The following is a 12,603-nucleotide window of genomic DNA, read 5'->3' on the forward strand; positions in this document are numbered from 1 at the left end:
TTATTGTATAGTGCAATTTACAACAAAGTCATCGCAATGCGCTTATCAAAATATGAAATTCATAATAAGAAAGAAAAAACCCAACAAGATCCACATGAACAAGCATTTAGCGACAGTGGGAAGAAACAACTTCCTTTTAACAGGAAGAAATCTTAACAAAAGTTAATCTCAAAACTTTGCAATGTACACTTTGTTGGCAATGACAGAGGTCAAATGTTTTCTGTAAGTCTTCACAAGATTTTCACACACTGTTGCTGGTATTTTGGCCCATTCCCCCATGCAGATCTCCTCTAGAGCAGTGATGTTTTGGGGCTGTCGCTGAGCAACACGGACTTCAAAGATTTTCTATGGGGTAGAGATCTGGAGACTGGAGGCCACTCCAGGACCTTGAAATGGTTCTTATGAAGCCACTCCTTTGGCAATGTGTTTGGGATCATTGTCGTGCTGAAAGACCCAGCAACGCTTCATCCTCAATGCTCTTGCTGATGGAAGGAGGTTTTCACTCAAAATCTCACAATACATGGCCCCATTCATTCTTTCCTTTACACCAGGGGTGTCCAATTCCGGTCCTCGAGGGCCACTATCCAGCATGTTTTAGATGTTTCCCTCTTCCAACACACCTGATTGAAATGATTAGGATCGTTATCAGGCTTCTGCAGAGCTGGATGAGGAGTTGATCATTTGAATCAGGTGTGTTGGAAGAGGGAAACATCTAAAACATGCTGGATAGTGGCCCTCGAGGACCGGAATTGGACACCCCTGCTTTACACGGATCGGTCGTCCTGGTCCCTTTGCAGAGAAACAGCCCCAAAGCATGATGTTACCACCCACATGCTTTACAGTAGGTATGGTGTTCTTTCTCTTTCAAACACGACGAGTTGCGTTTTTACCAAAAAGTTCTGTTTTAGTTTTATCTGACATTCGCCCACTCCTCTTCTGGATCATCCAAATGCTCTCTAGCAAACTTCAGACAGGTCCGGACATGTACTGGCTTAAGCAGGGGGACACGTAGTGTGTTACTGATGGTAGCCTTTGTTACTTTGGTCCCAGCTCTCTGCAGGTCAGTCACAGGTCCCCCCCGTGTGGTTCTGGGATTTTTGCTCACCGTTCTTCTGATCATTTTGACCCTACGGGGTGAGATCTTGCGTGGAGCACCAGATTGAGGGAGATTATCAGTGGTCTTGTATGTCTTCCATTTTCTAATAATTGCTGCTTACCTGCTGCAGATTCAGTCTTCCCAGCCTGGTGCAGGTCTACAATTTTGTTGCTGGTGTCCTTTGACAGCTCTTTGGTCTTGGCCATAGTGGAGTTTGGAGTGTGACTATTTGAGGTTGTGGACAGGTGTCTTTTATACAGATAACGAGTTCAAACAGGTGCCACTAATACAGGTAACGGGTGGAGGACAGAAGAGCCTCTTAAAGAAGAAGTTACAGGTCTGTGAGAGCCAGAAATATTGCTTGTTTGTAGGTGAACAAATACTTATTTTGATGTGATTTTCTGGATTTTTTTTCCCTTCTCATTTTGTCTCTCATAGTTGAGGTACCTATGATGAAAATTACAGGCCTCTCATCTTTTTAAGTGGGAGTACTTGCACAATTGGTGGCTGACTAAATACTTTTTGCCCCACTGTATTACCAGTAATAAGGCCTTATTAATGCTTAATAGTGATAATAGGGCCTCATTAATGCTTATTACTAGTAATAAGCGCTTAATACCAATAAAAAGGCATTGACACCACTTGCTACAAGTAATAAGGCCTCATTAATGCTTATTACAAGTGATAAGACCTTATTAATGTTAAATACTAATAATAAAGCTTTAATAAGGCTCATTACTAGTAATAATGCTTAATACCAATAATAAGGCTTTATTAACGTTTATTACTTGAAATAAAGCCTTAATAATTACTAGTAGTGAGCGATGAATACTGATAAAAGTCCTTATTACCCCTTACTACTAGTAATAAGGTCTCATTATTATTATTACTAGGAATAAGTCTTTATTAATGCTTATGACTGGTGATCAGGCCTTACTGATGTTTATAACTAGTAATAAGAACTTATTAATGCTTATTACTAGTAATAAGTCCTTATTAATGCTAATTACTAGTGATAAGGCTCTACTGATGTTTATAATTAGTAATAAGAACTTATTAATGCTTATTACTAGTAATAAGTCCTTATTAATGCTAATTACTGGTGATAAGGCCTTACTGATGTTTATAATTAGTAATAAGAACTTATTGATGCTTATTACTAGTGATAAGGGCTTACTGATGCTTATAACTAGTAATTAGGTCTTATTAATGCTTATTACAAAGCCATATTAATCAAAACATCAAAAAGCATTCGTGACTCTCACGCCGTCACACACTGTATTTATACTTTAAGGAAATCCTCTATTTAAATAAACTCAGAATCTATTAATCTATCTGTAAAAACCAAATTTAATTAGAGTAGAAATCTTCAGTGTGAATCTATGAGCCGTTTACAAACTAAAAAAAGGTGTTTGGCGGCACACAGTGGCTGTTTAAGTAATAACAAGCCTTTAAAAGGACTTAGAACTTCTCTTTTTTGCTCTCGCATATTCATATTCATATTTTTCATTAATGCATTTATGTTTTGCAGACCTCTAACCCACATTTCTATTTGTAAAGATTACATGCACCCATTTTGTGAATCGTCATGAAGTCTGTTAAGTAGTGAAATCAGTGACTCATAAAACAAGTATTTTAATACAAAATAAGCTTTAAAAAATATCTATCAATATAGACGATATTGTAATTTTCTGTATCGCCAAAATAGAAAAGTATTTATGCTGTCTCGTTTAGATTTCTGGAAGTTTGTATGCGATTTTAACTCATTTTGTGCATTTACTTCAGGGGCCGCTCAAAATAGAGCGAGGCAGCATATGGCCCCTGGGCCGCCAGTTGCCCATGTCTGCACTAAAGGCTTGTAAGGAGCCAGTATGTCTCCAAAGAAGCTTCCCAACTGCTTTTATACAATCCGAGGCTTCAACATTATGTACTGTGCCTTCTTTTGCTTCTTTATGCTAAACTGGTGTTGTGCACCACAAAACCCTGTCAATGCTGCTTTGATGTGATATCCATGGCCTAAGTCACTGAACTGCTGACTCTCAATTAGACTTGGAGGTCACAGTGTAATGAGGTCAGTGAAGCTCTGTCATTCACTACCAGCACAAACATAATCCTGATCTCATGCATCAACAGTATCCCAGGAGAAAGTAGTGCTCCAACACTCAACCCATACATTTTAATCTGCTTCAGCTGATCTATGGTGAGCATCAAGACGCTTCATTCATCCAAATGGATGGATACATAAAGATGTCCCATTCTTTTTTTGAATTAATGTGATCAAATTGCTCTGTGGTAGTAATAAATAAATTATCTTGCTAAAACCTATTTTACAAGATTTATACAAGACACTGCCAAAAGTATTGGCACCTCTCCAAATACTCTAGTTACATTTCCAGGTTCTTCCTCAGCCAGAACTTACTGCAGTGAAAAAATTAAACTTCCCAGTCTGACACAGAGAGAGCAGAACATTACAAACCACGATGGCCCAAGTGCAGAATCCATTGGAGATGATGGTGTTTTCTTTGGACAATATCATGCTCCCAATTGTGAATGCAACAGTTATGAAGCCCAATCCTTTGTTTCAACATGATAATGAACTGGACTGGCCCAAAGAGTCCTGAACTCACCCCGATGCTTCATCAAAGCAAATACTAGTTCCTTCTCATCCAACATCACTGTCTAACCACACAAATGCATAAAGTCTAATCAATGCAGGTCTACACCAGAGCCACTACGGCAGCAAAGGATAATCACAATAAACCTGCAGATCAGGAATGATTGTGTTAATAAAATGAATGTGTGTGAAGGAACAGATACAATGATTCTAGGATGGAGTTGGTCTAACACGATAAACAAACCCAATATCTCTTTTACTCACCCCACAAAAAAATTAAAAATCTACCTTTTAAACATTTAGAAACTCTTTCATGGTTTTGGTCACTTCACTTTTAAAGTGGGTGCCTGTATAACAATGGAGTTAGAGTGCAAACTAAAACAGAGGCAAAGGGCTTAACTCTTAACAGACGGGACTAGAATCTAGATCAGAAAAGAGGACTTTGGACCACTGAGCAACAGTCCAGTTCTTTTTCTCCCCAGCCGAGGTAAGACACTTCTGACGATGTCTCTTGTTGAGGAGTGGTTTGACATGTGGGATGTGACAATTGTATTGGATTTGTCTGTGTACTGGCTTTTGATGCACTGACCCCCAAATTCTTAAATGGATTTTGCTTAACAGTCGTCTCAAGTCTGTGGTCATCCCTTTTACTGGTGCACCTTTTTCTACCACATTATTTTCTTCCATTCAACTTTCTATGAATATGCTTTGATACAGAACTCTGTAAACAACCCGCTTCTGGTCTTTTGTGGCTTACCCACCATGTTGAGGGTGTCAATGACTGTTTTCTGGGCATCTGCCAAGTCAGCAGTCTTCCCCATGATTGTGTAGCCTACTAACCCAGGCCGAGAGACCATTTAAAGACTCAGGAAACCTTTGCAGGTGTAGCTGGTTAGGGTGTGACACCATGAATTTACAATATTGAATGTTTTCACAATATCCTAATTTTCTGACACTGAATTTTGGGTTTTCATTATCTGTAAGGTTTAATCATCAACATTTCAAGAAAAAAAGGCTTGACTCTGTGTCATAAGTTTATATTTCATATGGGTTTCACTTTCTGAAATGATTGACAACAAATATTGAACTTTTAAATTATATTACATTTTTTTTTATATATATATATGTACCTGTATCACAGAAACAAAGACATGGATGTTGTTAAAAATTTAAATTATAAGAAACCTGAGGTCTCTGGAACTTGTTTAGGTTCCAAAGTCTGTGTTGACCTGGGCCCTCATCTTCATGGGCTTGCTACAAAGTAGCTATCCAACACCCATTGTTGCACTTTGAGATTTGCTTTAAATGCAAAGTGCATTATAAATAAAATATGTTGTTATAATGATAATTATTATTAACATCCCTCAGCGATACAATCCATTACCTTCTGTCAGGTCACTAAATCAGTTACTATCAGTGGTTCCAAGTAATAAAAGTATATATATCTGCTGGCAAACGTTACCTTGTATATCTAATCTCTCCTTCTTTCTGCTCAACACTAATAAAAAGCTTGGAAAACTGTAACTGATGAGTAGTTTTGTTTTTTTTTCCAAGGTTTTTGAGGCAGAACTGATGACAAATCAACTTTGACAACAGACCAGGAGTCATTTGTCACACATATGCCTATCAGGTTCCTGGAGACAACCAGCTAACACATGCCAGCTTGTAGTCATGTGTTTGATGAGGTCCAGCGATCCCTACACCAGAGCCCTCCACTCAAACATGCTAATGTACCTGTGCTCTGCTTTAATTGGTCCCAGTGATGCTCACCCTGCTCCACCTGTGTTCACAGGAAGCCTCCAGTTAGTCCTGCAGTCAGGTCCCTGACTCTGTGTGTGAGCGTGCAGACAGTGCTAATAACGTGCAAACAAACACACTCTGATTTGGGACTTCTTACACACATCTGCCACTGTCGACATAAGAGATTTGGAGAAAGGAACGGTAGGTGGTTGAGGGTGGAGGTGCTTAAATATATTAGTGAGATTACCTAAGGAGTGTTACTTTACTGGGGTTATTTTCCAGCCAGCTTGGTACCATCCAAACTTTAGCCAGTTGGCTAATGAGCACTAAAAAGTTACTCAAGGTGGAGAGGTGCTCTTAGGAGCAATAGACCCTTAAAGAAGGTGTTGTTATCATCTTAATGCTAAAGGAGAAAACAAATGATGGTTACTGATTTTGTAACAAAGAAAAACAAATGAAGACTGATGCTGTGATGATCATTTGGGATTCTAGGTGTTTGAAACAACACGCTACAATGAACGGCATGCCAAACGATGCAGCTGATGCCTCTGGAATCCTGGAAAGTCCGACTACATCTAACAATCGCATGCAGCGACTGTGACAGACCTATCGGCTACACTTTTACATCATTTGCGACAATATCCCAGATCAGTCAGGTTATAGTAGTCACACAGAGCAGTCCAATCTCTCTGAGGTAATGTCAAGGTCTGCGGGTTCCCGTCTCTGCAGTAAGAACAGCGGGATTAGAGATCAGATCAGCCCTGGTCTGACTCTCTCTTTTACTTGTTTTTTTCTTCCCAAGTGCTCAGGCCATGGTTTTAGAAAGACAGCTGCCATGGGCAAGGCTTAGGACAGACGGTCCATGGGGATGGAGAAAGTGGGAGTTGTCAAAGAGCAATAAAAGTGCAGACAGAACTTGAGTAGGACAAGACAGGACAGATGAAAACGTAATATATAAATTTATATCATACATTGTGTAGGCAAATGCCTCGATCCTGTAAGTATTGTTTTCCTTTCACCCAATACCTTTTTTTTTTTTAACGCAGCATCAAAACATAGCTTCAGTCCCCCGAGTGGCTCGCCTTTTAATCTGTTCCCTAGCTTCCCACGGCGGGCCGCATCCACCCATAATCTGCTGCCGTTTCATGTCTGGAGCATTGCAGAGGAGGATAAGGGACTTGTTCAAGTGGAGATCAATGAGCTAGTGTAGCATAAGGATGGAGAGACTCCTTTATTCCTTTTAAAGTGCCACCTGCTCTAATATTTAAAGACATCATGGATGCCGATAATAGGCCATGTAAGACCGTAGACTGTAACCCATCGTCACAGTTTCTTTAGGTTTATCCACTCCACGTTGTTAGCAGATCCTTTACCTTTTTTCCTTCTTCTACAGAACCCACTCCCTGAGGACCAGACACAAAGGAGGGATACAGATGAATGGTAAACATGTTGCATTATACATTTGTCAAAAACACATTATTTGGCTTCATGTCACAAGTACCTTGTTATTTCAGTCAGTGCCAAGTGTGTGCCTTGAAAAAAAAAAAAAAAAAAAAGAATATCAAAGCTGAGGGATGCATTGGCAGCCGTAGCTGGGGTACAAAACTATGTCAGTGAAGTAAGCGAACTCACCAGAGGGCAGCTTTCTATTCACACAGCTGGCTGATGAGATGTTCGAGGACTAATTATGTATCAGTTGGAGGCTGAAGAAATTTCCAGTCTCAGCCCTCTGTGCTCTAAGTTCTGTGGTCTACCCGCCTTCCCACCCAAGTGGCACACCCACGCACACACAGAAAAAAAACTTTAAAGTTTAAACAAAGCAACACAAACATGCACATCTACATTGATCCAACCAGTAGTCACATTGTGACCTTGACCTTCTCGTTTATGACCCAACAGAGGACAAATATGTTTGATAGTTGGATTAAAAAAACAAAAAAAAAAAAAGGTATGAGACCAAAATCACAGTTGAGAATTTGGGGGGAAAAATGACCTAGCACTGGCTGTGTTCGGATGAATAAAAGGGGATGGGAGAAAGAAATGTTGCATCTGCTGATCAAAGTAACTCCCACAGGAAATCCCTCTTAATGAGAGCTGTACAAGAAAAGACTAGTGGAAGACAAGGAGGAAGAGAAAGAGAAGAAGAGTGTGGCACACCATTCCTACACAGAAAAGAGAGATGAATCATACACAGCGTGTAGCGTGAGACACGTATGGCTGAGGTGGGGGTGTTTTTTTGAAGGGTGTTTTCAAGATCGCTTTAACATCTTCACTGAGGGAACGTCAGAGCCAAGGCCAGGTTAATTAAACCCAAGGGAGCACCAGTTGAGGGGGCCCGCATTTGAATATGTCACAGAAATAGCACAAGTGTGTCAGTCGAGGCCGGATGGCGGTTATCAACGAGCAAATATGTTAACTTTGCATTTTACGCTAAAGGGAAGAGAGAGAAATAAAGAGCGTCAGACAGCAGAGAGAGTAGGGAGGGGCGAGTGCTGCGAGACACTTTGCGTGGAATCGATGTTTTGCTCTTAATCTAAGCATGCCACCGGATTTCTCTGAGTCGACGCTTGTCATTCGCCGCATTAGGCTTGAGGACAGTGACTGAGGAAAAAATAAGAATTTTATATGGGACAAATAATGACAATGGCTTGCCCCTGGGTACTGGAGAAGAAAAGATGCAAACTATGTTAATGAATGGTAATTAACCACGAGGGTTTGTCTCTCCTGGATTCCAGCTAAATTGGTCCCCGAGTTGCAGCAAGAGACAGTCCTAGCCTAATCCTTTATTATAAAAAGATAAAGGAAAACGAAGTAATTAGCATATATTTGCAAAGGGAGGGGGGATTAAAAAGTGAAATGATTTTTTAACATTCCTGAACGCAGGATACTTCACACCATTTTTAATTATACATAATAAAATGAAAGCAGGGGAGTGGAGAAGAGAAAAACAAAAGCCCAAAGATGTAGAAAAGGAGCATTATAAAAGGAAACATGTGGGGCCTCTTGTGTAGGGTGCCAACTCAAGGACAGAAGAGACCTGGAACCGGCTTTTTTAATATTCAAAATGAATAATAAGAGGAGGGGAAAAAAAGAAGAACTGATCAAAGTGAGTGGAGGTAGCTTTGTCAAGGATGCAGCAGCCACTTTAATGTACAACTGCTCCGTACGAGTGTGCCCATCCACTGCCTTATTAATGATGTCAACAGCAGGGGTCACTTGTTACGGACAGGAGCCGTGCCAACAAGCCGCTGTCAATCATAACAGAAGTGTGTGGACCTGCTGATTAGAAGAAAAGCTTAGTCGCAACTGCACACCGCTCACACGAAAACACTTCACTGATGTGTATGATCATTTGTATTTATTAGGCACAATAAAAATACAGAAGTAAAATGTTTTACTTAAAAACAAAAAAAACAAAGGATCTAATTTAGTAAATCAAACTAATCTTTGTAATATTCAGCTTCTTGTTGCATTGGATTTGCGCCAAAAAAAAAAAAATAATTGTAAGGCTGTGTGTCTGCCCTTCATGTGCCGAATAAATAAGGAGGTAAGGTGAAAGAAAGTTAAAAAATGGTGTAACTTAAACTTTAGTGTAAGCATTTGCCTCATCACCACAGGTCTGCACTTAGCGTAGCTGTGCTGTAAATTAGCTTGGCACTAAAGGGCCCCTGTCTGACAGACGTAGTGCGGTGCGCGCTAACACAGATGTCGAGGGCTCATTTACAAAAGCTGGGGTGCTGCGTTGAGCCAGTGGCCCAGAGTGAGTCGACAGTGCTTTTCTCACAAATATTGGTTCTGCTGCCCCGGCTCAGCTTGGCTCAGGCCGGCTCCCACTGAGTGGGAACTAGGGAGGGAGAGAAAAAAAGAAGAGGATGACAGTTTTCCCAGCCTCAGCCCAGGGAGTCAAGCTTTTTCGCTGACTGGTGTTGCAAGCCTGGCCAGCTCTTCTGTCAGCACTTTCCTCTCCTTCATCTTCACGCGCACAGCCTCCATTAGCTGGTCGGCAGAGGGGATCTGCAGGGGAGAAAAAGGGTAAAAAAAAAAAGGGTGTGGGGGTGGAGATAGAAGGGGTTAGGGAAAAAAAAGAAAGAAAAACACAAATGAACTCCTGTTTTTTTAAACTCAGATTTTTGACACTTGGCAACTTTTCAGAAGCCGTGTTTGCTGTTTTTGAAACGAAAACAGAGCCCGAGGACCAGTAAAACTTCAGAGGGACCAACTGTGTTACAGTTTTTGACATAGTGGGTAATCTGGCGATTTAAAAGACTGATGTTGGACTGAAATTTCTATTACCCTTTATTGTGTTAATGCAGCATTCAACTTTAAAGCTGCGTTCACACCAAACACGTTTCGGGTGTCAAAATCGTGCCTCATGCCCCTATTTGGATGCTTGTGCTCATTGAATCAGACGCTTGTCACCAGCGTCGAGGACGCTCTGGATGCACGTCCACAGAAGTTGGGAAGAGAGTGCGTTGAGCGCATTTTGGGGAGGGGCTTCTCTATTGCAGGTGGTGTTCATACAATAGATGATGTTGTGGTGATCAGTTATGTTCATAATTCAGCCAGTAACTGTGAAGTGGTGAGGAACATTATTGTGTTGAGAAGGCAGTGATTACGGTTTGGATGTATTTTTGGTGTGACTCAGTGTGTGCACTGTGATGTTAGAGGGAAGTGTGGTTGAATGGAAAATAAAGTTGGGAGTTCCTTGCTGAACACGCCGCCTCCGAGTCCCTTTCATCGGCTCTACCGTATCAAGAGAACGTCGTCGAAGGGCTCCTCTGCACTGTTTCTGGATTCACCAGAGCTGCGCTCAGACGAGAGTCGCTTTCAGCGCTATTTCTGACTTTCCCGTGCCCAGTTTGACGACCTACTGACCTGCATTGCCACTCGCATCTCCTACCAAGACACCAACTGCAATCGTTCCATCTGTCTCCGGTTAGTGTTTTTTTCTTTTCCATTATTCGGAATTTGTCACGGTTGGGGAAAGCTCCTGATTGGTCGACGTGCCAACTCTAGTGTCGGCCATGTTGGAGGCGCAGACGCACGTCAAAAGCTTGAAATCTCAAAGGCACAGTGTCCGCCGCGCGTAAAGCTTCAAAATGAGTCGCACAGGAGGCGCCGGATGCGCACCGGGACCTCTCGACGCTCCTAAAAGCGCGTCCGCCATATATTGTGTATGTACACCTGACACTTTTGACACCTTTGATGCGTTTAGTGTGAATGTGCCTTAAATGTACATCAATGAGGAACATTTTAACTCCTTAAAAGAATTGGTTTGAAATAATGATGAAAAAAATCTCATTTAGAAACCTAATCACATTTTCAAAGCTTTTTTTCACATTTTAAGGTGAAAAACAAAGTCTGTTGCATCCGCTTAGTCGTTGTCAGACACTAGATATGTACAGAATCAGTATGAGTAGGGTTGCACACGTCACTCACCAAGAGTTACCACAGTTTTCAGTATTAACTATCAATGCACCAGATAAATGTGTAAGCACAAACATTCTCTCAGCTGAACCGTACTTTGAGGAAGCATAACTTCAAATGTACCAGAGTGACTTTACACTGTAGCAAAGTGTTCTCCTACAACAACTTCTCAGTATTGTTATCCCTCATCAACAATGGCTGCTTAGTATGGGATCAGAGCTCCAGTTTGTTTAACCACCAATTAATTGTTGTCCTTTTCTGTTTCAGTGTTACTGGTAAAGTTGGCTGTTCCAGTTTAAGATGGTAAGTTGCTCATTTTAAAACACAGTCTGTGGTCAGTGTTGGTATTGACCTGTAACATAGTACAAACCTCAGTATCAAACTTGATACCTGAAACTTACATAATGTATTATGGAACCCTAAAAAGTAAAATTAAAATGATATATGATTCTGGCTTGTTTTATTTTTCTTCAGCATCACCAAAATAAATGTATTTTCACTTTGGACGATGGAAAAAAAATGCTGACAAATGACACTGCATTGCCACATACAGTACATTCATTGTTGTCTTTTTCCAAGTTTGTGGATGAAGAAAAGATGGTTTATTCAAATAAACCATCGATATGAAAATACATATTCTTGGATCATAAAAAAGTGAACAAGTGACAAGTTTAGAAAACATGAAACAAGGCTTGTACGTTGGAACAATAATTTCAAATATGTCAAAGAGACAGAAAACTCTGAAACTCCTGCACACACAAAGTCCTTGTGCCCCTTGACACCATTAAGCACCAGAAGAGGAACTACAAGGCTGTGTTTGCTGAGAAGATGGTGCGAGTGTATGTGTATGTGTGTGTGTGTGTGTGTGTGTGTGTGTGTGTGTGCGTGGTGTGGAGCTATAGCATTGAATGCATCAAACACACCGCTCTTCCCCAGAGAGCCGCTGCACTGGAGTAACTGCTGAGACATCTCCCTCAGCCGGTATCCTCCAGAGAGTATTACCTCTGTCTCACACTCACGCACACACACAAAAAAAAAAAAAATCACAAATACACACAACCACACACACTAATCAGCTAATTGCACTTGGAGCCACTAACTATGCAAACAAACCCACTAAAATAGAGACACAGCCACAACACAAGCCTCTATGGGACACTGATGTGGGAGACTGGATCATTAATAATCCCAGTTTGGGAATAGGGATAAACAACTCAAACAGGTAAACATGATCAAGATAAAACCAAACGAAGCAAAATGTAGGGCCTAAAACCATTAATGACACCATCACACGGTTAATCTACCCATTTTTTTTATTTCAGTGTTGGCATTTACTACAAAGTGACACACAGGTGCTGACCTTCATTATGATAAAGAGGAAAACCCTTTTGATGCATTGCTAGTATTAGATGCTACAGCTTATTTTTTAACCAGTCGTGCAGGGCAATGTTAGTCACTGGTTTTATTTGCTGCAATGATTCACTTTGTGAACATGTAACATATTTTCTGATACAACAAAAATACTTATTCTAAACTTTTTGGTCAATTTGTCCTGCCAAAAAATGCAACTGTATCTTGCTTTTACAGTATCTGGAAAACTTGAAAAACTTCTTTTTTTTTAACGTTACTTACACAAGATGAATAATATACTGCAGGTTACAGTTAATATTTCAAATATTCAAGGGGTTATTAGTGAGGATGCATTGGCATCCCACTATTGTATTCG

General features: G+C 40.6%; 1 protein-coding gene across 2 annotated transcripts in view; it reads right to left on the minus strand.

The window, feature by feature from the left end:
- Positions 1–8,965: 8,965 nt before the first annotated feature.
- The window catches only part of cntln (centlein, centrosomal protein), a 105,759-nt gene continuing 102,121 nt past the window's right edge, over positions 8,966–12,603 (minus strand). Inside the window, exon 27 of one of the 2 annotated variants that reach the window (XM_028457186.1) lies at positions 8,966–9,464. In XM_028457186.1, the coding sequence (XP_028312987.1) occupies positions 9,354–9,464 (111 nt within the window). In that variant the 3' untranslated portion in view covers positions 8,966–9,353. The remainder of the gene's footprint in view (positions 9,465–12,603) is intronic. The other variant, XM_028457195.1, reaches the window with a different exon arrangement.

This window comes from Gouania willdenowi, chromosome 1 (genome assembly GCF_900634775.1).
Source record: "Gouania willdenowi chromosome 1, fGouWil2.1, whole genome shotgun sequence".
Taxonomy (NCBI): Eukaryota; Metazoa; Chordata; class Actinopteri; order Blenniiformes; family Gobiesocidae; genus Gouania; species Gouania willdenowi.